This window comes from Protobothrops mucrosquamatus, unplaced genomic scaffold (assembly GCF_001527695.2).
Source record: "Protobothrops mucrosquamatus isolate PMUCROS unplaced genomic scaffold, P.Mucros_1.0 scaffold_262, whole genome shotgun sequence".
Taxonomy (NCBI): domain Eukaryota; kingdom Metazoa; phylum Chordata; class Lepidosauria; order Squamata; family Viperidae; genus Protobothrops; species Protobothrops mucrosquamatus.
Window position 1 is genome coordinate 935288 of NW_015386338.1, and position 26896 is coordinate 962183.

Genomic DNA, 26896 nt, shown 5'->3' on the forward strand with positions numbered 1-26896 from the left:
GTGGTTGCATTCAGCCCTCCCAAGACCCTGTCCACGTCCTCGGGAGCAACAGAGTCAAACTCCTCCCACACAACTGTCTCAAGACCTGCTTCCGTCCCCTCCCCCTGGGCCAACCAGTCAGAGTCCAAGCCTTCCTGGATCCGCGCGACTTTGTCATGCAGATATTGCGCAAAATCCTCGGCTCTCCCCTCCAGGGGATCCCCCCCTCCCCTCAGTTGGAGGAGAGAGCGGGTCACCCTGAAGAGGGCGGCCGGGCGGTTATCTAATTTTAAACTTTACTAAAATATTGAGAGAAACTGGCAATGCATTTCATGTATTCTTCAGACCATGCTGTTGCACCCTTTTAGTCTGTAATATGCAGTGCTAAAGAATTCTTAAATCCAGTTTGGGTTACTACTATATTATGACCTCAGTTTTTTCAGCATCTTCCAATCTGGTAAGGAAGTTGCATAATGTTAACCATGTTTGTTTATCATTTAAATTTTGTGACCAATGGTAGTCAAGTTGTACATCTTAAACTTGCCTTTAAAATTAGCTTAACATGTGACCTATGCATGCTGTTCTATTGCCAGGAAATATAGTATCATTACAGGGAAATACAGAGGTTCTGGCCTAAATTAAGATTCAGAACCATGAAAGCAGAATGCTCAATTTTTCCATATCATAGTTTCTTTAGATGAAAATAAATCACTTAAAGTCCGATGCCAGACAAAATACAAGAGAAAGGGAAAGACAGTTAAGAAACAATGTCCTGATTTTGGAACATGTTTTTTCCTTCACTCCACCTTAGATGAGAAAAGACTGTTCTCCAAAGCCACTGCCGTGAAGAGGAGGAAGAGAAATTCAAGCCTTTATTTTTTAAACATAGTTTACTAAAATATTTTTACAGATATGTACTATATTTGTGTCCATGTGAATGGAACAAAAAAGACATTAACTGCTGCATTGCACTATGGAATTTGTAAACTTTCTAGTCTTGAGCGATAACTCCGAGTAAGGCCATCAGCATGGCCAGTAATAGATGGAGCCAGGGCCATGGGTTCCGTACCATGGAGAAATAGCTCTAAAATGCAAGGAGAAGCCTTCCTTCCATTGTAATACCCCTTGTTCCTACAGTATTTGACTCAATATTTTAAACAAGAGTGATGGCAAGCTGGGCAAGTGTGACAAAAGCAATAAAAAATCAAGTTTAAGAATATTAATGGCAAGATTATTCCGATCCAGATTTTAACAAAATATTATATTCTTCTATACAAAGTAAATTATGTTTTTTCTATTGACAATTGTCTATATACCTGCCTGTAAAACTGTTGCTTTCAAAGAAGAAAAGTATGCTAACTTCTAGAAATCTTTCTATGCTGTGTTTAATTATTCCATTTAATTCTGTTAATTCTGCTGCTGGCCATGCCTTAATAATCTGCTTTTGATTATATATTTTCTTGGGTTTCAGTGTTTGGCTACCACAATTTTTGCAACTGTGAGCATAACAGTCGGAAACTTGTGTTTAGATAATCAAGTGAGATACTCTTGGAATTCAGTGAAATAGTCAATTTCATTTTTTACCCAAATGCTTTATATAGTAAAGAAAATCTGTCATTTATGTGAACAATAATCTCCAGTAGTTACTACATTAGAAGTTGTACTTAATAGTCACCATGGTACATACTGTCTCATGGCAGTTTTCTTTCTCATCAGTTATATACCTCATAGTTATCTTTAGCTATTTTATTTATTAAATTTGAATATCTCCCAACAGTCCTGAACAACTCATAAATAAACACATTTTAAAAAAATACAATTAGAAACAAGCATAAAAAATAAAAGATAGCAAAGTTAATAGTAACCTACAGAAATGGGAAAAAAGGACAGTCAATCCAAGCAGCTTCCCTCACCCTTGCTAAAGGCTTGGGAGAAGAGTTTCAGTGCCCTTATTCCATTCAAATGCTAGTATTAAACAATTGTGATTTTTTCCTAAATGGATTTTTAAAGTCTTAAAGTCTCATTTTTTACTTTGTTTCATAAATGAAAATATTGAAACTAGACATTTCAAATGTGATTTACCTTTTTAATTCTTCAAACCATATGCAACATCCATCTTTAAATGCATGAATAAATTTGTTGCTTAATGAACTCTATAAATATTTTGTTTACAATACTACATCTTTGTAAATGAGAAAAGTCAGTTGGGATTTTGATAAATTTGACTGAACTGTTTTTTTTTAATTTATCCTGTTCTTGCATATGAAGATTTGCACTTTTCATTAATTTGCTTTTATTGTGTTTTCCTATATAGGACCAAGGTAGATGGGTAAGTGGTACCTTGCAGCTATCTTAACTCTAAAATATACCATGGATTATTACAAGCTCAGCATACCCATTTTTATCTCAACTGAGTCTCATTGCATAATATTTAATTACCATTGGAGCAAGCTTTATCCTTGGGCTTTGTAAAAGCAAGAGCCTGGGACTTTTGCCATTACAAATAAGTTAGTAATTTTTTGTTAGGGTGACAAAGTTCATACTGAAATCAATACAAACTTTTTCCAAAGTAAATATGTTAGCTGAAACAATATCTTAAATACTTGCAACTTTGCCAAATGAAGAAAGCTTTAAATCCGTGTATTTGCTCAAATCTTTTGTGTTTGTACATGAGCTGTATAAATAAAGTGTGCTCCTATATATTATTGCAGAAGTAGCAAAAGTTTACATGATTATTATGAGAGAGAAAATGTATCACTTAGTTGCATAGGCATGGGAAGCAAAATCTCGTATCATTTAACCTCGTAGCATTCTAGAAAAGTGTAAGTCAAAAAGTGTGGTAGACAAATTCACCTGCTTGAGCCCAACTGTTGGGTAAGGTTCAGCAGCTTTTCTAAATCAGTATCATAAAAAGTTGTATGTCTGTAACATATCAGGTTTTTGATAATGGCTTTGTTGCTTGTTCTTTAGATATTTGTTACTAGGAATACCTAGAAAAAATAAAATCTTCACATAGGGAAAAATACATGTTTGTGTTACCAAAATTAGATCTGAATTCTTGAAAGTTCAAAGTATGAAAGCGAAGGAAACTTTTCTCTCAGAGTTTGTTCCAAAATGTAAACAAGTGGATGAAGAATTTGAAGTTGCCTTTTTGGTTTCAAATGACTCAATTTGAGATATTAACAACCCTGTTATTTGTTTGATATAGGACCATCAGGACTGTAGATTAGAAAGTTGAAAGAAGTCAATTATTGCTGCAAAAAATTACATAGATGTGCCCATGTCATCACTAAGAGTGGTGTTGCTAATGGTATCTTTAATTTTTTGTAAAACAAAAAGAATCCCCTTTTTTTGCTACCTTTGGACATCTTTGGAATGATGCATTTTAGTGATGCTTGCTCTCTGAAGCAACTTGTAATTTTAAAAGATTTTGAATAATTTTAGGGCTATTTAGGGCTAACAGTCCTGAGGATTCCTATATAAAGTTAGAACTCTAGCTAACTGTCTTTAAAAATAAATTTACGGTACTCCCTTTCTTTGGACTTTGTGGCAGCAGTACACTCTGTAAACCAGAATAATTGTTTGAAACCCTATTCTCAGAATTGTTCTTTCCCAAAAACACAATTTGCCTAATAAACCTGATGTTTGTCTTCTTTAATTGTCTTTGTTTGTTTGTTTGTTTAATTTTTATATTGCCCATCTCCCCTACAAGGTGACTCTGGGTGGCTTACAGGTTACAACTTTTCTGAAAATCAAGCTCAAATATTACTTTGAAATAATTGCTGGTCTTTTAGTTGTCTACTATTGCTCCTCTAACGATAAACTTTAAATTGAATTTTACCATATAGTTTTTGATGTAAATAACATAGCTGTTATCTCATCTCTTTTTTAAAAAAAACAAATTGTGTTGCATCTTGTTTGAATGATTATTTTTTCATTTTGCTTGCTGAAATGAAATTTATGAAAGTTTTCTGCCTCATGGCTTTTTAGTATTTAAATCACTGCTTGAAATCTTGCAGTTTTGATATCGTGCAATATGCCTTTTTGGTGAGCTGTCAGTGTTCCTTTAATTGTGAGATGTTTGCATGGATTGTTCACAAATCAAAGGAACTATACAACTGTAATGCCTGGTTGAATTGTGTAGTACACATAACTCTGAATTAAGAAGAAGCACTTTGCCTACCGTTCTAATTAATGTAGCCTATGTCCACAACTCCATAAACCAAACATTTTTAAGGGATTGCAGAGTAGCCATAGGGAATGGCAATCCCAGGAAAATATATGGCTGCTTTAGCAAGGTACAGACCGATATCCTCAGAATGCTTCTTCATGCTTTGCAGCAGTTTTTTTTTTTTGCCCTGAAGCACTGCATAGTTCCATTGTCTCTTGCTAAGTGTCATTAAAACAAACAAATGGAGAACAGAGATGGGAAGGACAAGCTTGTTATATATAACTTGTTAGGGCCAATACTATGAAAAAATACTATCCCAGAAAAAGCATGCCTGTTGAGTTTCAACTTGAATAGGAACATTACTGTTTGGAAAGAACAGTACAACTTTTGATGGAATTCCTACTTGTTTTGTATAAAAATTTGTAGCAATAAATATAGACTTTAAGAATTCTTTTCAAAGTTCATAAAATCCATATTTTGTTTCTTCAGAGCAGGGCTCCCATTTCTGCAAAACTTGTTGCCAACATGTTATCAGTTGCTGGAGCAGACCACATTATCACTATGGATTTGCATGCTTCCCAGATCCAGGTAATTATGAGTCAGAGACAATACTTATACAGATGTACTTCCTGGTAACTTCATGGGTATCTCCTTGTAGTTTTAGTGTTATGTTATATACCACAAAAATTGTAAAAAGAAGACATATAGCATTGTAGGACATTAACATTCTCAACAACAACAAAATTGGATTTTAGGAAACATGAACAAAACCAGCAAAAGGGAGCAAAGCAAAAGAAATTCAATATTTCTATGGTATTCTTTAAATTACACTTTAAAAGAAATAACTGGAGCAAGATAAATATTAGAATGACCAAAGAAGAAATATAAAGAGATTATAGACCTTCCATACAACTCAGAGACAACTGTCAGGCTTGAAAGATATTCACTTGAGTGAGAATCAGCATGTGAATGGTGGAGAAGTGTCAAGTCAACAATTGAAAAACATGAATTTCAGAAAACTCAGTGCTAATTAAGGGTAAAAAAAAACCACCTTGAAAACTGAAAATGCATTCCAGGCAAATGTAGAGCCAGCAATTTCTTTGGCATGATCCTCGTATCTAGTCCATATTGTCTCTTATACTCTCTGAACTCCTGTGCCTGACTCCCACATTCCTTTACACCACACTTCTGCAAATGCTGCCCTTTGATAAGGATAAACTCCCAAGAATTTAGAGAGTAGGTACAATAACTCGCCAGTGTGGGGACAATTCAGTGGACAAGCTGGATGATTCATAAAATACAGGATAAAAGAAAAGGAATATTATGTTAAAAGGTTAACACAGGAACCAAATCACAAAATAGCCCTGCAAATAAACAGTTACAAAGCAGAACCACTTATACAATCTTAGCTCAGGCTGAAATAGATTGTAAGTCAGTACTTAGTGTCAGTAAATTGATATTTCCTTTTAGACTGTTTCATTCTAATACAGAGGTCCCCAACCTTTTGGGCACCAGGGACAGGTTACATGGAGACAGATTTTTCCGCGGACCAGAGGGGGCGTGATTTCGTGTGCAGCCTGCATCCTGTGGATGGGGCTTCCCTTGTTTGTGCGGACCAGTTGCTGGCATGCCGCAGCCCGGTACTGGTCCACGGACCGAGGGTGGGGACCCCTGTTCTAATATGTATCTCTGGAGGATTTGTCTGCTTGCTTCCTTAAATGATTGGGCACAGCTAGTTAGAGACTGCATTTCAGTCATAAATATATTATAACAGCGAATTAGCCCACCTTTGCACATATATCTAAAAGCTTTTTTTAAAATAATAAACTATATTAGAATTTTGGAACAATAAAAACTAACAAAAACTAATATTTAGAATAAAAAAAGAAAAGAGCAAAGAAAAATGCAGAAATCAAAAGAAAAAGATTAAGAAGCTACAGGTAGTCCTTGACTTACAACAGTTCATTTAGTGACCATTCCAAGTTACAACGGCATTAAAAAATGTGATCTATGACCGTTTTTCACAGTTATGACCTGTGCAACATCCTCATGATCATGTGATCAAAATTCAGGAGCTTGGCAATTGGTTGTTGTGGCCACATGATCAACTTTTATGATCTTCTGATAAGCAGAGTCAATGGGGAAGCCAGATTCACTTAACAACCATGTGATTAACTTATCAACTGCAGTGATACACTTAACTGTGGCAAGAAAGGTTGTAAAATGGGGGAAAAGTCACTTAACAAAAGGCCTTAACAGCAGAAATTTTGGGCTCAATTATTGTGAATCGAGAACTACCTGTACTTCCAGTTTTCTTTTATAGCAATTATAAATATAAATTACCCTCTTACTCTATGGCAGGGCTTTTCAACCTTTTCACCCATTGTACCACTTTTAGGATATGGCAACATCCGAGTACCACCAGTCGCCTAGCAAGGTGTCAAAAACTTGATGACCAAAAACAAAAAAAGGAAAAAAGTGATAAAATACAGGTAGTCCTCGACTTACAACAGTTCGCTTAGTGACTGTTCGAAGTTACAATGGCACTGAAAAAAGTGCCCCCCAAGCCACAGCCAAGCAAGACACCTGCCTGCCCACCCGGTGGCGCTCTTCCTCCTGTCAGAGGTTTTCATTGTTGTGAGCATTTCTGTTGAGGATTGGCAGTGGGGGTGGGGTGGGGAGTGTTTGGTTTTTATTCCTCCCTGTCTGCTGGGTGGTTGCAGCAGGTTTTGGTCACTTCACATGACCCTGGGACACTGTGACCATCATAAATATGAATCAGTTGCCAAGCATCTGAATGTAAATCACAAGACCCTGGAGATGCTGCAACATTCCAGCTGATTGGTGCTTCTTCAGGGCTCAGCGGAAGCGCCAGGATCAGCGCCGAGCTCCAGCTGGAGCCTGGCGCTGATCCTGGCGCTTCCACTGAGCCCTGACAACCCCGAAGAAGCGCTGATCCTGGCGCTTCCACTGAGCCCTGATAGCCCCAAAGAAGCGCTGATCCTGGCGCTTCCGCTGAGCCCTGCAGCTCCAGCCATCTCTCGCTCAGGCTTGTGCAGTGCTGCCACTGGTTCAGCTCACTCCCCTCCCCTGCTACTTTTCTGTGCCAATGTACCACAGGTGGTACTCGTACCACTGGTTGAAAAGCCCTGCTCTATGGTTATACCACTGATTACGTTTTTTGTATAATGTTATTTTTGTTCTAATCAAAACTATATAACTTCATCTATAAGGGTTTTCCAATATCAAATGTAGACAATATCATATCTTTAATTAAAGCAGTCATTTTGGCCATCTGAGCAAGTTCCATCATTGTCACCATTCATTACTCCATTGTGGGTCAGGTTGAATCTTCCCACCTTTATGCATATATTAATCTCACTATAGTTGTAATATTTAAAAACAAAGTTTCATGTCCAACTGCTTATCCATCAATTCTCCCAAAATCTCTGGTTTGAATTGTATATGAAATCTTTAAAATCTCTATTATCTGTAATTGAGTCTAGAATTTTCTGGGGTTTTTTACATGTCTACTACGTGTGATGAAGTTTCCATTCTCATTGGTGACATTCCCAGCATATATTTGAAGAACCTTTATATATTCTAGACTGTTTTTCTGGTGATATGTACCAATGATACATGCTTTTATATTCTCTTTAAGACTAGAACATAGTGCACAAAGATAATTCCCACCATGGAAAAGTGGATGATAAAGGTGATGGAGCTAGCAAAGATGGCAAAACTGACTGTTTTAATCACATAGAAGAACTTAACTAGTTTTGTTTTACTTGGATACCGCTTCTGAGCTTTTTGCTCAAAATTGAAAAAATGAAATGATTAAATGATATAACGAAATGGTCATTATAATAATCAAAACTTGATTTTAAGGTTTGATTATTATAATGATTTTGTTATTATAGAAATAGCTTGAAACCTGAAATGTACAGTAAAGTAAAAGTTTGAGGTTGTACTGTTTTTGTGTTTTAGTGCACTGAAAAAAATCAGAAGTCACTACTTTTTTTTCTCTCTTTCTACTTTTCTTTCCCTTGGTTCTTTAACTTTTGCTTTTCCTGTATTTTTATTTTAGAATAAAATTTAATAAAAATGTATGCCAAAATAAGACAACAATATAGAATAAAGTGTAAACTTATTTTTTTGAAAGACAAAATAAAAGCAAGCGTACATTTTGCTGTGCATGTTGCCTAGAAAACACTATTGAAAACTATATATCATCATCTCTGTCTTCTGCATGATCTTTTAATCAAGCCAGTTAAAGACAGCTGTTCACAGAATTCAATGTACAACTGTTTCTTTTCTTGTAATATTCAGGGCTTCTTTGATATCCCTGTGGACAACCTGTATGCAGAACCAGCTGTATTACAATGGATCAAAGAAAACATTGTGGACTGGAGAAACTGTGTCATTGTGTCTCCCGATGCAGGTGGAGCAAAAAGGTCACAGCAGTTATTGTGTGCTTATAAACATTCATTCTAAACAAAATGCTTCGGCATTCAATGTTTGACTAAGTTGTAGCAAACAAACCATATATGATAGGGTTCTGGATATAAGAGCTGTGGCAGCACAGTGGTTAGAATGCAGTATTGCAGGCTAATTCTGCCAACTGCTAGCAATTCAATTCTCACCGGCTCAAGGTTGATTCAGCCTTCCATCCTTCCGAGCTTGGTAAAATGAGGACCCAGATTGTTGGGGGCAATATGCTGTCTCTGTAAACCACTTAGAGAGGGCTATAAAGCACTGTGAAGTGATATATAAAACTAAGTGCTATTGCTATTTTAGTTTTTAGGGCAAAAAAGTTCTTGGGAGCAATTTGGGTGCTCATCTGACACTTCTCTGCTACTCCTAAAATGGCTACATCATATTTGTGTTTCTGCCTTTGATGATTGCACCACAATCACAGAAAAAGTTGTGTGTGGTTTAAAGAGTTGCATATAGATGTCATATTGATACCCTTATGCATTCCAAAGAACATTTTGGTCCTGGAAGCCAGCAGTTGCATTGTACACTTCTCTTTTGCCTTATGTTTCAAAAAGCAGTCTTTTTTTTTATTAAAATTTTTATTGATTTTTATAATTAAACAATAAGTAATATGATGCATTTGTATACACAAGCAAAAAAACCAATCCAAATCAATACATTGTCGGAAACGCTCGGCAGTCCCCGCCTTGCCTCCGCCCTCATCCACTTTCCTTTCCTCCCTCCCTCTAATCCACGACCTCTCCTCCTTCCTCCTTCCCACTTCTACATCCCCTCTCTTCCTGACCACCTCCTCGAGTGCAATTTGGGATACCAGCCGAGCATCTCCTCTTATCAATACAATTGTTATTTATCTATAACATGTAAATACATCATTTTTTTTTAATACCCCTAATCCCTTTCCCCCCCTGAGCTTCCCGGAACCAAATACAGGATTGAAACACATCCCATTCCATATCTAAATTACAATTTAACTAAACAAATATAATACTATCAATATATACCTACTTTAACTCTAATAAGGCAATAAGTAAAAACAATATATCTACTCAAAAACTATATGATATTTAATCACTCCATACTTTCTCTAAATATAATCTATCCACCTTCAACATTTAAACTTTATATAAACTTTTTTTTTTCTTACATTTTACACTTAAATTATCCCTTCACTTTTTTCCCTCTCAAGTCTATACTTTCAATAAAATCTTAAGTCAATACTTCCTGCTTCACAGCTGGAAAAGTAAAATAAAATCCCAATCTTAAATTTTTTTTTACATCTTTCAAAAAAAAAACCACTATAAGTTCTTTACAAACATATAATAAACTAGTTTCTTCCATTTCCGTAATAAAATCTCACTTCCAGCGTTTATCCATCCTTTGGCTTATGCAGCTTGCTAAGCATTCCCTGCATGTCTGTCACTGCAGATCTCTTTGGCCTCGCCCCATCCACTGGCTCCGAAGGCTGTGAATATGTTATAGAGACTGTTTCTTTTTGTTGCTCTCTCTCTTTACGCCTATAAGCAGCACGGGTCATCCTTTGCTCCTTCTGAGGATCTCCTACAGATAATGACATGGCCCCAGGCAGTTCCACAACAAGTTGCTCCATCAAATCTTCCTGTGCTTTAGATGTCGATGATTGGTGACATATCAGCTTTCAGGACCGACAAATAAAAATCCTTAGCTTTTTGAACAGAATTTAATCTGTATCTGGTCCCTGCGAAATTTAACACAATACCCAAAGGAATTTCCCATCTAAAAGGTATCTGCCGCTTCTTTAACTCCTGAGTCAAAAAGGTAAAGTCCTTTCTTCTTCTTCAAATTTTAGAAGGTATTTCTTTTAGAAGTATAATATCTTGTGCAGCAATTTGAAATCTCTGCTGATAAAAGAGCTGTATAATTTCATTACGATGTACTCTTGTGGTAAAATAAACAACCACATCTCTAGGTAGGTTTCTCTGACGTGCAACCCAGGAATTCACTCTAAAAAATTTTTCTATTTCTCCACAAATCACCTCTGGGTTGCAATTCAATACCAGGGCCAAAGCTGTAACAACTTCCTCTTTAAGTTTCTCTTGTAAGTCGTCTTTAAGACCCCTGATTCTCAGAGCAAATTCCATTACTTTAAATTGTGATATTACCATATCATTTTGAAGAGTTTCCACTCCTTCTTCTACTTTTTCAAGTCTATCCTCTGTTCCTTCCATTTTCTCCACTAACTCATCCACTCTTCCCTCTACACGATCAATATGAGCTGCAAGTCCTTGAAAAATATGTGATAAATTTTCACAAAGTTCCTGATTTTTCTTATCCAAAAGTTCTTCTGTTTGTTTCACAGTCTGCAATGAGGACTTGGCTAAGGCCTCTTGTAAATCTTTAAGTGTAATGGGAGGAGGAGGTGTTGGAGGGGGAGATCTAGGTTTTTGTTGTTGGATTTGCACAACAGGAGAAGAAATAGCTGTTTTAGGCAATGCAGAAACTCCAGTACGTTTTGTAGCCATTCTGCCAAATTATTTTTAAAAATCACAACAGCAAGTATAAACTTAAAAAAGCTTGACTTAAAAAAAAATTCTTTTAAAATCCTTTAAAATACATCATTCCACAACCGGAAAGAAAGTGAAAGTTTTCCTTTTGTTAAGAAGAAGGAATGCTTCTGCGGCCATTTTCTTGTCACTTTCACTTATAACAAGTAACAAAAATCCCAATTAAATCTTCGAGTTAAAGTCACATTTTAATTAAAATAAAAATCCCCTGTCAGGTTCTGTCTGTTCCAAAAGTTACTCACAAGCAGACACAATGTAGCAGCAGTGGCAGCAACGTCTAGCCTCGCTCCGAAGAGCGAAGACACTCCGAGCTGCGGAGAAAAGGTCCAGACTCCGGGGGAGTTCTCACCTTCATCCCCCCAGGATCACTCCTGGGGGGACTAGGGAACTCAACCCCTATCCAGACCAAACTCACTTTCTCCCCTTCGCCCCGGGAGAAAGTTCCGAGCCGCAAAACAGCTGATCCGCGCTGTTTTGACGGCTTTGACGCAGTCCCGGGCTGGAGGCTGAAGAAAAAGCCTCCTTCGGCGACGCCTCGCCACCAGAAGCTCAAAAAGCAGTCTTGAGCACCAGACTTGCAACTTTGGAAAGCTTTAAGCTATAAAGATTATTTGACTTATTCATTTTCACTTTGTTACTGAAGTCAATAATAATAATGTAATAATTATAATACGGTATTATATATATATTGGACCAAAAGAGTCATTAGGGCTTAATTTGGGGGATGTCTTATTTTGCGGCCACCCGCCGACTCCTTCCCACTGTCTGCTTGTCCACGGCCGCAACAGCTTACAGGGCTTCTCAGAGCAGATGCTCGGGAGGCGAAGGCAGTGCCGGCAGAACGCGCCTTCAGGGTAAGGAGGAGAGCGGCGTGGACAGGCGGGGGAAGCCAAAGGTCTGGGCGGCACAAGCCTCCTCTGCCGTCTCTCTCCACCTGCCACACTCTTTTCTTTTGCAAGCAGACGCTTCCAGTATCCCTCTAAGCAAAAAGTGCTTGGGCACCTATGGGGCGCTTAGAAACAGAGCAAATTGCTCCGTTTCCAAGGGCCCCATTTGCAAGCAGATGAAGCTTCCAGTCGCCTGTCCGGGCGAAAAGTGTTTGGTTGCCTATAGAGTGCTTCAAAACGTAGCGATTGGCTCCATTTCCAAGCACCCCGTAGGCACCCAAACACTTTTCACCCAGAGAGAGATTGGAGGCTTTGTCTGCTTGCAAATGATGTGTTTGCAAGAGCTCCACAGGCGCCCAAACATTTTTCACCCAGATGGAGAAATGATGGAGACTGGAAGCTTCGTCTGCTTGCAAAAGGACAGAATGTGGCAGGTCCTTCGGCTTCCCCCACCTGTCCACGCCACTTTCCTCCTCGCCTAAAGGCTTGTTCTGCCAGCACTGCCCTCGCCTCCCAAGTGTCTGCCCTGGGAAGCCCTGTAAGCTGTTGAGGCTGCGGGCAAACAGACAGTGAGAGGGAGCAGATGGGCAGCTTTGGCAGGTGTCTGGCAGGTAGAGGGAGGCTGCAGGGGAGGCTTGTGCTGCCCAATCATGGCGCAAGCCATGGGATAGTTGGAGGAGGTGGCTGCCGCCAGGCAGATAATTTGCGGGGCGAAGGGAAGTGGCCAGGACTAAAGAAAGCCCCTCCAGTGGCTGACGCGGCTGTTGCGCAGCGGTGTCGGAGCCTTTCACTATCACTCCTCCCGGGCTCTGAAATGGCGGAGGGTGACCGGGTGAGCTGACTGAACCTCCCCCGCCCATCCTCCATAGCATGGCAGTCCGGCTCGGGAGGGGAGTGAAAAGGAAAAGGCAGGCGGGTAGCCAGGTCATTGAATGGGTGGGGGGAAGTCATCAAGCGGGGAGTGGCCTGGCTGCGGGGGCCCTGTGGTAAGGGTGTGCGGGGTGCGTGGGGCAGCTCCACACACTCCTGTCCCTGCCTTGACTAGCCTTGTGGCAGCGGCACCAGTGTGATGCACACTCTCCTGCCCCATTGTGGCAGTGAGCAACCAGATGGTGGGACCTAGTGGGTTGGCTCTTAACTAGGGCTTATTTTTGGAGTAGGTTTTATATTAGACGCATGACAAAAAAATCTGGCCAGGGTTTATTTTCTGGGTGGATCTTATTTTCGGGAAAACACAGTAGTATGTAATATAATAATAGTAATCTAATACACAATGCTGAAGGTATTTTTAATGATGGATTTAACTCTGGAACTTGATACCTTTGACAAAGTTGGTAGTCTCTCTGTTCATTTTTGTGCCAAAGGGTTAAGAGCTTCTTTCTTACACAAGCATACCTATTTCTGTTTAGATAGAACATTTCAAGTTCAAAATGGGATCATTCTGACCCTGCCAGTAGTGTTTCAGGTTAAACCAATCAGTTTTGGGCTTGAAATACTTTTGGTAAGCTCAGAACAGTTGTTTCAAAATTAAAATCTTTTGTAACACCACTATATTGGCAATTTAAACGTTCCTCTCCTTGGAATTACATGCTTCCTAACGTTGGATTTTTAAATCAAGATTACACTAAATTTGCTATAGTGGGTAAAACAAGAGGATCACACAGAAATCGCAAACTTGCAAAATAATAGTCATGGACATAGGTCAGATTTGTAGATGGCAACAATGATTCTTTTTTAAAAGTCCAACAATCTCTCACCTAAATGAGCAGTTTTTCGAATCAGAATCATGACAACTTGAAGGATGGAGGTACATATGTGTACAGATAGTCCTTGATTTACAACAATTTGTTTAGTGACCATTCAAAGTTACAACAGCATGTGATCAAAATTCAATTGCTTGGCAACTGACTCATATCTATGACAATTGCAGTGTCCTGGGATCATGTGATCATCTTTGCAACCTTCGGACAAAGTCAATGGGGAATCCAGATACACTTAACTGTGACAAAAAAGGTCATAAAAGGGAGCAAAACTCAATTAACTGTCGCGCTTAGCAATAGAAATTTTGGGCTTAATTGTGGTCTTAAGTCGAAGACTACCTATATGTATGTATATCAGAGTTGTAGACCGTGCTATGACTTGCTTAATTGAACAAACAGTCATGATTCAAGAAAACAGAACATCAGTAAGAAACATGAGTCCATTGTCCATGTGTAACCATATGCAAACATACAGATTGCCTGTGGTTCTCTATATCAGGAAATGTCATTGATACTTTGAAAACTTACTGTACATGGTCTGTACATCTTAGATTTTATCCATAAGTAGATACACACCACCCATCATTACGCGCACGCGTGCACACACACACACACACAAACATAATTATACATATTTAGTATATCTTAGTTCATTTTGTTTATGTATAAAATAGACCACTAGAGATCACTCTCAATTTTGTGTATATGAATAGTCATACATACAACCAAACACAGAACAGATTAGTTTGAAAAGCACTTAAATTTGAATATCTTAACTTAAAAATATCCAGTGATCTGTTTAGAGACTTTTGAAAATCATAAAATAATTGATTTGTTGTCAGTACATTTTTAAAGTGAGGTAGTTTTGATGTATCAATGTATCAATCTCAATAAAAGATATAAGCACACGTATTAGGGATTTAGTATATAAAGGATATAAAGAAGTCTAGTATTCCTTTGAAACATTGGTTACATGCAATATTTAAAATTATTTGCTCTCTCATTTTTCCTCTCTTAACACACTATAGGGTCACTTCAATTGCAGACAGGCTTAATGTGGAATTTGCCCTGATTCACAAAGAAAGAAAGAAAGCCAATGAAGTGGACCGAATGGTCTTGGTTGGGGATGTGACTGATCGCGTAGCAATTCTTGTGGATGACATGGCAGACACATGTGGCACAATATGTCACGCAGCTGACAAGTAAGTAAATCCTGAGGAATACATAGTCTGATTTTTGGATTAAGATGTTAGGCAAAAGGAAGCAAAGGTAATGAAAGAGTTTCTTGTAAAGGAACAATGAATTCTAATTTAAGAAATATGGATCGTGGATGCACAGAATTTTAGATTTGTATTTTTTATTTTTTTTTCTGTTCATCAAAAAGATGCTCCCTAAAAGTTAAGGACAAAATAAACTTTGTAAAATTGAATTTTTCCAGGTGAAAATATATTTTGACTTAAAAAAGCGATATAATATTTCACTGCATAGAGTCATCACACCTTTGCAGTGCACATATACAGGTAGTCCTCAAGTTACAATTGAGCCTGAAATTTATGTTGCTAAGTGAGACATTTGTTAAGTGAGTTTTGCCCCATTTTACAACTTTTCTTGCCGCAGTTGTTAATCATTGCAGTTGTTAAGTTAGTTAAATTAATCTGGCTTCCCCATTGACTTTGCTTCCTTGTCAGAAGGTTGCAAAAGGAGATCACATAGCCCCAGGAAACTACAACTGTCATAAATATGAAATATAAATATGAAGCAGTTGCCAAGCATCTGAATTTTGATCATGTGACCAGGGGGATGCTGCAACAGTCATAAGTATGAAAAACAGTCATAAGGCACTTTTTCCAGTGCCATTGTAACTTTGAACGGTCACTAAATGAACTGCTGTAAGTTGAGGACTACCTGTAGTCAGGCATGGAAATTATTTTCATAAAGTATGTTCAGAATATCTAGTGACTCTAAAGATGCTCCAATATAGAGAACACAGTTTAAAAAGGCTCCATATACAAGAACAGAATGTAAAAGAAAAGGTATCTTAGCAGCTTGGTTTATTAAGGGATAATCCTCATTTTGTTTCACATTACTGTGACAATTTTAATATTCACTTAAACATGCATGGCATACCACAGAGCATAATGTAGCATAATAATGGCATAATATAATATAATAGGAAGCATAATATGGGCTGCCTTTAAGTACTCCCAAGTATGTAAAAAAATGTTCCATCTGATTGTTTTATCTGCTAGGAAAAAAAGCATGCATGTCTTTTACTATCTTAAATTTTTCTGGTAAATATTAGGGATATTTAGATTTGCCTGAAATCTAATATATAATTGACTGATGTTTGTAGAAACACTTTCCCCTATTCCCTATTTTTCCCTATGTTTAACAGGCTGGTTTCTGCAGGGGCAACTAAAGTTTATGCAATTCTCACTCATGGGATCTTTTCTGGCCCTGCTATTTCTCGGATCAATAATGCTGCATTTGAAGCTGTTGTTGTAACTAATACAATCCCACAGGAGGAGAAAATGAAACATTGTCCTAAGATCCAGGTACTTTTCATATTCTTTTAATATCTGGTATGCAGTTTTTATTTGAATTTCACAGTATAAAGGAGGAAGAAACTTCTGACTGGGAATTGTATTTACTGATGTTAGGCTAAGATACTTTAGACCCAAACAAGAAGATGTGACCCACAAACTTTCTATGTCTTTTACTTAAAACAATAGGAATTGCCAAATGTAATGTTTAGAATGAAGCATACTTTTGTTAACATGGTGACAGAGACACTTACTAATTTATTTTAAAAAATATTTTGAAGTGGTATCCAATAAAAGATTGCCAAGCAAAGCAAACTAAATGACTGCACATGTAAGGCACTGGAAATACTTTTCAGAAATGTATTTGTTTATATTTCTAGAAAGCCCGCATCATAGTGAAAAGAACTACAGTATTATAATCATGGGGGAATAGAGTTCGAAATATGCAGATCTATCTCTGGAAACAAGATTACAGGGAGGTTAGCAACTTCAATAAATGGCAGTTTGCCTAAAAGAATTAATGACAACAGATTAGTTCAGTGAAATAAGAAAAAGTTAAGGAAAATGATTTTTGGAGTCATTCTACTACCATCTGGTGATTTGGTTGGATGATTGCTTGTGTGCATTTTTTTTTTTTTGTCTTCGTTAGAGACAGTTTTCATCTGTAAAAAGTTTGCATTGAAAGGTATTTTCTGCCTACAGTATGTATTTTATAAGTACTAGTACAGAAACATGAAAGTTATATGTTTATTCTTAATTTATTTGTAAACTTGTTTTTGGCTTTGCCCATTTTGGTCTCAGAAGTCACATTGACAACCAGTACCTTAAATTGTACCAGGCAGCTCATTAGTAATCATTGCATTGGATGGGTAAAGATATAATTGCCCATAATTACTCATATGGTTGAATTTTGGATCAGTTGTAGCTTCTGAATGATCTTCTAGGGTAGCCCTATGTAGAGCACATTGCAGTAATCCAGATGAGAGGTGACCAAAACATAAGTGCCTATGAGTTAGGGGCTCCTGATCCATGAAGGACACAATTGGCACAATGAATGAATGCCCATTAGCAAAGGCTTTCATCTGCTTGTTGCACAGGAGTCCTGAAGGGCTCCAAATTACAAGCAAATTCTATTTGGGGAAGTGCTATCATTTCAAGAACTAAAGATGAAAAAAACCACTGCAACTAATAGGTCCTTCAAGCCACTCAGTTTTGCTAAGACTTGCTTTCTATCCAGCCCCTCACAGTCTTCAGGCATTGAGATAGGACCTTCAGAGCATTACTTGTTCAATCAAGGATTGAGGTGTAAAGCTGGTATCATCTATAAGCTGATATCATCTGTATGCAGATTACCTGCCCAGGAGCCTTATGTAAATATTGAATAAAAGTGGGGAGAATGCCAAGCCTGCAGGAGCCCACAAAGCAAGAGTTATTGTGCTGTATCCGTCCCCAGCTACCAGTTTTAACTGGAAACCGCCTCAGAGGAAGGAGAACCACTGAAAAACAATATGTTCTACTCCCAACCCTTGGAGAGAGTCCAAAAGAACACTGTAATTAAGAGCTGTGGTGGCACAGTGATTAGGATGCAGTACTGCAGGCTAATTCTGCTGACTGCCAATTGCTGTTCGGCAGTTCGATTCTCACCAGCTCAAGGTTGAATCAGCCGTCCATCCTTCTGAGGTCAGTAAAATGAGGGCCCAGATTGTTTGGGAGCAATATGCTGATTCTATAAACTACTTAGAGAGGGCTGTAAAGTACTGTGAAGTGATATATAAGTCTAAGTACTATTGCTATTGCTAATTGATTATATGGAATTCTTGAGTGATCAGGCAGGACCAGGAAATGTGTATCACTGCAAAGATGGTGATCAATGCCAAATGATTTATGTACATAAAACTTCTCAATATTTTGCACAAAAATAAGCTACTTTTTTCCAAATCATGATTATTTGGCTTTGTTTCCTTGTCACATGAGACTAATTATTGTTTTTGATGTAGCATTCAGGTAGGAATCAACCCTTATGTGTGGATAATGAGATTTATAATAAGCTGTTGCCTTTTCTTCTAGGTTATTGATATTTCTATGATTCTGGCTGAGGCAATCAGAAGAACACACAATGGTGAATCTGTATCCTACCTGTTCAGCCATGTGCCCTTATAACTTCAAATCAAGATTTCAATCTATGTTTAGGAGCGCTACAATGAAGAACACAATTCAATATTAAGATAATATCTTGGAAAGCTTTAGATTGACTATGCATTTCCTACTTCTAACATGGACAATAAGTAAAATGGGCAACACTGTTTTAATTGGTTGCAAATTTACAAACTTTGTGTTTTAAAAGAGGACACTATAATAGTTGCCATGATTTATATTGATGACTACCACATGAAAAATATCATATTTTCCAAAAGCCATAGATGTATTTACAACATTTGCTTATAGACTTCAGACATTTAGATAAATTGTTCAGATTGATCCCTTTTGCGGGGAGAGGTAATCTAGGCTACAGATTTTTTATGGGAACATGGTAATCATTTTACCTCTCTTGAAATTAGACTTGGAGTAATTATTAACTCCATGTCCTCTCATCCAAAGAATCTTTTGTTTCAGAGCTTTGTTCAAAATAATAGGATCTCAACATACAGCATTGTTTGTCTTGAGTTATTGAATTATGTTTAACATTTCAGATCTTTCTAACACAATTAAATGAAGTAAGTCAAATTAAACATGTGCTTGGTTAAGTGACTTCTTTTAAGATTGAAAAATATGCAATTCTTTCAGACTATAAACACATGAATAATTAATTTTAAGCTAATTAACACTATCTAATGATTTGTTCACACAAAGCTGGATTGCTATCAAAACTCATTCCCTCCTGCGCCACAGATTTATATGCTGTCTAAAAGTGGATCACATGAACCTGCTTCTGTTGTGTTTGGACAAATTGGCAGCCAGCTTGTAAAGGAAAGCAAGAATGAATTCTGAGATGGCTCCACCTTTGTTGCACCCTGGATTGGTGGCAGTCCTTACTCCTGCTCTGCCTTGACAAGCCAGCAACAAAGTTAGGATTTTCTACAGTTGCTACTATAAACAGTGTGTATCAATCCAAATGAAATGCCAAATAACAAAAGAGCCTGTTTTAAAAATAAATCCCAGGTTTCAGGATTTTTTATCAAACACGCAAGCTCTTCTTTCCTATTAAAAATATGATTTTAAGTTTTATTGTTTTACTCCTTATTTCCAATTAAAAGAATTTATTTTATAAAAATTGTTTTGGGATATTTGTTATAAATTAAATTTTGATTCTTAAAAGTAAGCAGTATATTTTGTTGACCTTTCCTAACCCAAACAAAACCATTAATTCATTCATAGGAGTGTCACATGAATTCATATATCATTGCAAAAGGCACCATGAGTTTGAGAATTTCTGACTTAATGGCATATGAGGACACCCTTATTCAGTGATGATGATCATAAGAAATCATGCTGCTTAAACCACATTAGTCAGCACTGTTTACCCCAAACCATTTACTGATGCAAGCTTATATATTACTTCTCAACAGCTTGCATTTTGGCCATTTGCATCCTCAAGGTCTAGTCTACTCTATGCTACATCTATGGTATACTATATTGCATAGAAGAGGCAAATCAGACTTTCTTAATTTATTTTAATGATGTTTACAATATTGGGAAAATTAATTACTTAAAACTATCCACATGTGTTTTCTTCTCTTTTAGTAATGAGTTAGATATGCCAGAAAAGTGTATTTTTATAATAAACATTTTAACAATTAACTATTCTTAGATTGCTCAGTATTTTCAACAACAATTGCCTCAGTTGATATTCCTATCTATATATCAAATGAAGTTGCATCTCTAGATTACAATATAAAAACAATACCATCTAAAACTTGAAATTCTCGACAATGCAGAGAAGAGTTGCAAAGTTTCTTAAATTAAAATCAAAAGTAGTGTACAAAGTATTGCATTATTCAAACTATTATGCATTGTTGTTACCCTAATCGTAACATTTGATACAGTATTCCTTTGTATCTTTATATTTGTCTTTTACTGTGATTCCAAGAAAGCTGAGCCAAAGTTTGTTAATGTATTAAGTTATAAATCAGTTTTCTATTTCAAGTCCTATCAGAAAAGCCTGTTCATTATTTCAGAATTTCTGAATCTTAAAACAGCATTAGTCTGATTGATTGGTGGTGATATTTAGTTAATTGAGAAAGAACAAGGACATCATTCTGTATTTAAAAAGTTGACTGCATAATTCCCTAGGGCTTAGATATAGCCTGAACCTGACCCTATGGTCTTGCATAGAGTTAAACTGTTGGACATGTTGAGAATCAAGACTCAACTGACTCATTTTTGCCTACCTAGTAATCCAAGAAAAAACAACAAAAGTGAACCTCTCTTGCTGTATTAATTATCAAAACTCCATAGTAAAGAATACAATTCCTTAGCACCCATCTGTAGCATTTAGACAGAGCCTTCTGTTGTTTCCCTGACCAATGGGATTGGTGATACCAGATGTTTCCCAGATAGCCTCTCTCTTCCAAATATAGTGATTTTTTTATTCAGTTTCATTTGTGTATTGCAGAATCACCAACACTGAGATTTGTTAGCGACTGTTCTGATGTATCATATGTACAGATAATCTGAACCAAAATGTAATATAAATGCACTGTGTAACTTTTAATTGACTCACAAAACCCCTTTGACACAGTTAAAATTTGACAACACATAGGAGCTTGTTTTAGGTGGCTAGGGAGAACAGGTGCCTATTTGTTTTGCTTATTATACTGCATATAGATCAATGAGTGTCTTTTGCCAGCCCTCATTTCCTTATTTTACAGTGAGGGAAAAATTATTTGATCCCCTGCTGATTTTGTATGTTTGCCCACTGACAAAAGAAATAATCAGTCTATAAATTTAATGGTAAGTTTATTTTAACAGTGAGAGACAGGATAACAAACAAATCCAGAAAAACACATTTCAAAAAAATTATGAAATAAGTGTTTGATCCCCTATCAGCAAGATTTCTGGCTCCCAGGTGTCTTTTATACAGGTAATGAGCTGAGATTAGGAGCACTCTCTTAAAGGGAGTCCTCCTAATCTCAGCTTGTTACCTGTATAAAAGACACCTGTCCACAGAAATAATCATTCAATCAGATTCTAAACTCTCCACCGTGGCAAAGACCAAAGAGATATCCAAGGATGTCAAGAGACAAGATTGTAGACCTACACAAGGCTGGAATGGGCTACAAGACTTGCCAAGCAGCGGTTATTCACAAATGGAAGACACACAAAATAACTATCAATCTCCCTCGGTCTGGGGCTCCATGCAAGATCTTACCTCGTGGAGTTTCAATGATCATGAGAATGGTGAGGAATCAGTCCAGAACTACACAGGAGGATGTTGTCAATGATCTCAAGGCAGCTGGGACCATAGTCACCAAGAAAACAATTCATAACACACTACGCTGTGAAAGACTGAAATCCTGCAGTGTCACAAGGTCCCCCTGCTCAAAAAAGCACACATACAGAGCTGTCTGAAATTTGCCAATGAACATCTGAATGATTCAGAGGAGAACTGGGTGAAAGTGTGGTCAGATGAGACCAAAATCGAGCTCTTTGGCATCAACTCAACTTGCCGTGTTAGGAGGAGGAATGCTGTTTCCAAGAAACACCATCCTCACTGTCAAATATGGAGATGGAAACATGCTTTGGGGGTGTTTTTCTGCTAAGGAGACAGGACACCTTCACCGCATCAAAGGGACAATGGATAGGGCCATCTACCATCAAACCTTGGGTGAGAACCTCCTTCCCTCAGCCAGGGCATTGAAAATGGATTGTGGATGGGTATTCCAGCATGGCAATGACCCAAAACACATCACCAACTCCCATTGGGAGTTGAAAAACGAGCTTAATATCTAATGTGCACTACAAAAATAAAACATTGCTGATTAACTGAGCAGGAAGTGCTTTTTAATTTATCTCATGTTTTTTTATTTGTTATACTATATACTCCCTCATTTATTCTACTAGATTTAACATTTTCTAGAGTTTAGTGCTATACCTTAACTTTACCATATTTTACAAGACCTTGAGACTCTTTCATAGTCATTCTATCCTTACTTGTAAATTCTCTACCTCATACTCCAGTACCATATTTAGACCGTTGCAAATGGTTTTAACCAGTGGTGGGATTCAGCCAGTTTGCACCACTTCGGCAGAACTGGTAGCTAATTTTTTGTTGCCCAGGCCTAAAATGGATTTCCGGAAGTGGCATCCATACAGAGAACCGGTTGTTCACATATTTGAATTCCACCACTGGTTTTGACCAGTCTTAACCACTTCTGTTTTATCTCGTTTTTACTTTCTATTTCAATAGATAGTTTTCTATAGTTTTATCCTTATCCAACAACTTTTTTTCAGTAGGGCTGATCTCCTCTGCACCAATTTATTCGTGTCTTTATCAGTTGTCACATTTTTTACCTTAGCCGTATTTAATCTTCATCTCTCAACCTCCATTCTATTCTTGTTCAAATCCCATTCCTTTGTAGCAGTGTATTTGGGTAGTTCCTGCAGTATCCTCCACGTCACGGGTGTCAAACTTGCCACGCCACGTGACGTGTCGCAACGTATCGCTACTCTTTGCATTGCTGGCAATAGGGTGGGCGCAGCTTCAGTATGATGAAACCAGCCTGTGGGCCGGCAGTTTGACACCCCTGCTCTAGGTCAATGTCCCTGGTGTGTTGCTTGCTGCTCCAGTGGGAGAAAAGAGTAAGCAAAAGTATCCCTTCTCTTTCACCTCTATCCCCTTCTCTAGTAATTTATTTAGACACAGCCTGTCATGGTCAATCAGTGCACTCCTCTGAAGCTCACAGCACTAACTAGCACTATAACAAAAGTTCTCTCAGGTCAAATCAGATGCCTAACTAGTCAAAAGCCTATTCCATAGTGGCCATCTAGGAAACCAGTAAGACAGGGTAATCAGAAACCAAACTTTTTATTATTTGTCTCTTTTTACTTTATAAATTCCTAAATTTGCTTCATTTATCCTTTATCTATCTTTCTATATCTAGTAACATACAGTGGAAATTTTTATGGAAAATAATTTATTATACATTAATTTATGTTCCTTCTGGTGTATTTCAAAAACGTCATCATAAAAGGCAGTGGGAACGAGTAAATGGCTCACATTCATTGACGCCTCTTGCTAAATAGGTTTACTTGCCAGAAAGTATAGGACAGGGGTGTCAAACGTCCGGCCTGCGCCCATCCCATTGCCGGCAATGGAAAAAAAGTTGTGACATGTCACGACACATCACGTGTCGCGACACTCCTGGTATAGAGTTTAGAACACAAATATTTTAACTGGTGCACTTTTTAAATTTATGTTGCATTTCAATGCAATTACAAACATGCTACAAATATGTTACAAATCTTTGCAACAGTGCCATCTTGATGACCTTCATATTTTACTTCCCATAAGGGAAGGAAATCTTTCATAGTTATATGTTATACTTTGACAAGGCAACGTAAAATGTTTTTTTTAATAAAATTTTATTGAGTTTTATGAGGTTGGGGAGGGATAGGATCAAGGTAGGAATTAAGGTTCGGGGTAGGGTTGGAATCAGGATTGGGGGTGAGATAGGATTGGGAACAACATTGGGGTTGGCCCCCAATAACATTTTCAAGCTTTAGCAAACAGACTATTGTCCAGGTACATATGTTCAATAACAGTAATTAATATAATAGTAAATAGCTATAGTAAATATGAGAAACAGTAATCATAAACAATATCAGTTAATCAATACATATCCTTCATCTTATTAAAATATATTCACCATTAAATATCACAATCATTTCTCACTAGTTCGTTTTGTTAACCATTGGTAAAAGTTATCCCATGTTTTAAAGTAAACTGAGTCTTCTTTCTCTTTAATCTCTAACGTTAATCTATCCATTTCTGCACATTCTAAATTTTTTTTGATTATGATCTCTTCAGATGGTAAATTTTCATTTTTCCAATATTGGGCAAATGCTATTCTCGCTGCTGTCAATATATGCAATATTAAATACTCATTCTCCTTCCCATACTTAGCGCCTAGTATTCCTAACAAAAACAATTCTGGTTTAAATTCTATCTGTATTTTAGTCATCTTTTCCAACCATATATGCATCTTAAGCCAAAAAAATTTCACACTAGGGCATACCCACCAGATATGATAGTAAGTGCCTGGCTTTTGTTTGCATTTCCAACAATTGTTGGAAACATTTTTAAACATTTTCGCTCGTCTTACTGGTGTCATGTGCCATCTATAAAACATTTTATACAAATTTTCTTTATATGAAGCTGCTTTAGTCAGTTTAATGTTTCTATCCCATAACTTTTGCCAATCTTCTAAGTCTATAGAGTATCCCAAAACTTTTGCCCATATTATCGTTTCTTTTACTTGTTCCTCTTCCATCTTCAACTTTAGAAGAAATCTGTAAAGTTTCTTAATCAAGTTTTCATCTGTTTTTAAAAGTATTTGATCAAATTCTATCTGTTCTTTATAGAATCCCATTGTCTTTACATCTTTTTCGTATCTTGTTTGAATTTGTAAATAAGGCCACCATGCTAAGTCAATACCTTGTTGTTGTAAGTCTTGCCTATCTTTCAGTTTTCCGTCCTTGTCCAAAATATCTTTATAAGTAATGACTTTGTCGTAGTTAATTAAGTTTGGGTAAGCAAAAGCTTCCATTGTTGAAAGCCACTCAGGTAGTTTAATGTAAATTTTTTGTTTTATTCTTTCCCATTCTAAAAACAGTACATTCCTTATAGCATGGTTTTGGAAATATCTCTGTGTTTTATTTTTCCCGTACCATAGAAAGGCATGCCAACCCATTTGTAGGTCATGCCCCTCTAGGTACAGTAACCTTTTATTTCTCAGTGTTATCCATTCTTTAAGCCACAGTAAGATAGCTGCTTGATAATATAGTCTCCAGTCCGGGAGCCCAATCCTCCACTGTCTTTAGCTTCTTGTAGCATTTTCACTTTAATTCGTGCAAGACCTTTCTCAGTTTTACAGGAATTGTTTGGAATAAAAAGAGTAATTTTGGCAAGACACTCATTTTCACTGTAGCTATTCTTCCTAGCAGTGACAGTTGGAGATTTTTCCACTTTTCCAAATCCAGTTTTATTCCAACAGTCTTTCATAGTTGTCTTCTTTTAATGTTGCGCATCTTGCTGTTAAGTAAATTCCTAAGTATTTAACTTTTTTTGACTATTTGCAAGTTTGTCTTTTTTGTGAATTGGATTTTCTGTGTGTCTGTTAGGTTTTTTTGTTAATACCTTAGACTTTTCTCTATTTATTTTCAAACCAGCCACTTCTCCAAACTTTTCTATTTTCTCCAGCAATTTAGTAGTTGTTTCTAGTGGCTCTTCCAGAATGAAGACCAAATCGTCTGCAAAAGCTTGTAATTTATATTTTTGCTCTTTTATCTCCAGTCCTTTAATTTCCACGTCCTGCCTAATATTTCTAGCCAATACTTCCAATGTTAGTATAAATAGCAGTGGGGATAATGGGCATCCCTGTCTTGTATCTTTTTTGATGTCAAAGCTTTCTGTATAATCTCCATTTAACATTATTCTGGTCATTTGTTTATGGTAAATTGCTTGGATTGCATTTATAAAGTTTTCCCCAAAATCCATTTCCATCAGCTGCTGGAACATAAATTGCCAATTTAAATTGTCAAAGGCATTTTGCGCATCAAGAAATATTAATGCCATCTGTTTCCCTGGATGATTTTCATAGTATTCCAAAATGTCCAAGATAATCCTTAAGTTGTTTTTTATCTGCCCCTTAGGTAGAAAACCATTTTGGTCTGTATGAATAAATTCAATCAAGAATTTCTTAATTCTTTCTGCCATTATCGAGGCAAAAAAATTGTAATCCACATTTAATAGCGATATGGGTCTATAGTTTTTTATTTGTGTGAAATCAGTATCTTCTTTAGGTATCAAGGTAATATTAGCTTCAGTCCACGAATTTGGTATTTTAGTCTCCAAAAAGATTTCGTTGCACAATTCTATCAATGTCGGGCTTAATATATCTTGTAATGCTACATAGAATTCTGCAGGAAGACCATCTGGGCCCGGAATCTTGACTTTTTTTGCCTTTTTATGGCTTCTATAATCTCCATCGTTGATATTTTCCCATTTAGTATATTTCAGATATTCTCCAGGATTTTTGGCAAATCTACCGTATATACTCGAGTATAGGTCGACCCGAATATAAGCCGAGGGACCGATTTTCCCACAAAGAACTGGGAAAAATTGGTGACCCGCTTATAAGCCGAGGGGGCATTTTGGCTGTTCCTCCCTGGCCGTCTCGGCCTCCCTAGCTGTCGGTGAGCGCCCATCAGGGCGCAGCGTCGCCAGGCCTCCCCCCTTCGCGCGAGGCGTCTGGTGTTCCCCCTCACGCTTGGCTGCGGCGGCCCGGGATATTCCGTCCCG

At 37.3% G+C, this 26896-nt stretch overlaps 1 protein-coding gene across 2 annotated transcripts in view; it reads left to right on the forward strand.

Moving 5' to 3' along the window:
- PRPS2 (phosphoribosyl pyrophosphate synthetase 2) overlaps positions 1 to 19103 on the forward strand; it is a 34385-nt gene extending 15282 nt beyond the window's left edge. For both annotated transcript variants that reach the window (XM_015831572.1, XM_015831573.2), the window contains exons 3-7: positions 4640 to 4738; positions 8480 to 8604; positions 14863 to 15036; positions 16230 to 16389; positions 18445 to 19103. In XM_015831572.1, coding sequence (XP_015687058.1) covers positions 4640 to 4738; positions 8480 to 8604; positions 14863 to 15036; positions 16230 to 16389; positions 18445 to 18537 — 651 coding nt within the window. In that variant the 3' untranslated portion in view covers positions 18538 to 19103. The remainder of the gene's footprint in view (positions 1 to 4639; positions 4739 to 8479; positions 8605 to 14862; positions 15037 to 16229; positions 16390 to 18444) is intronic.
- The last annotated feature ends 7793 nt before the right edge of the window (positions 19104 to 26896 follow it).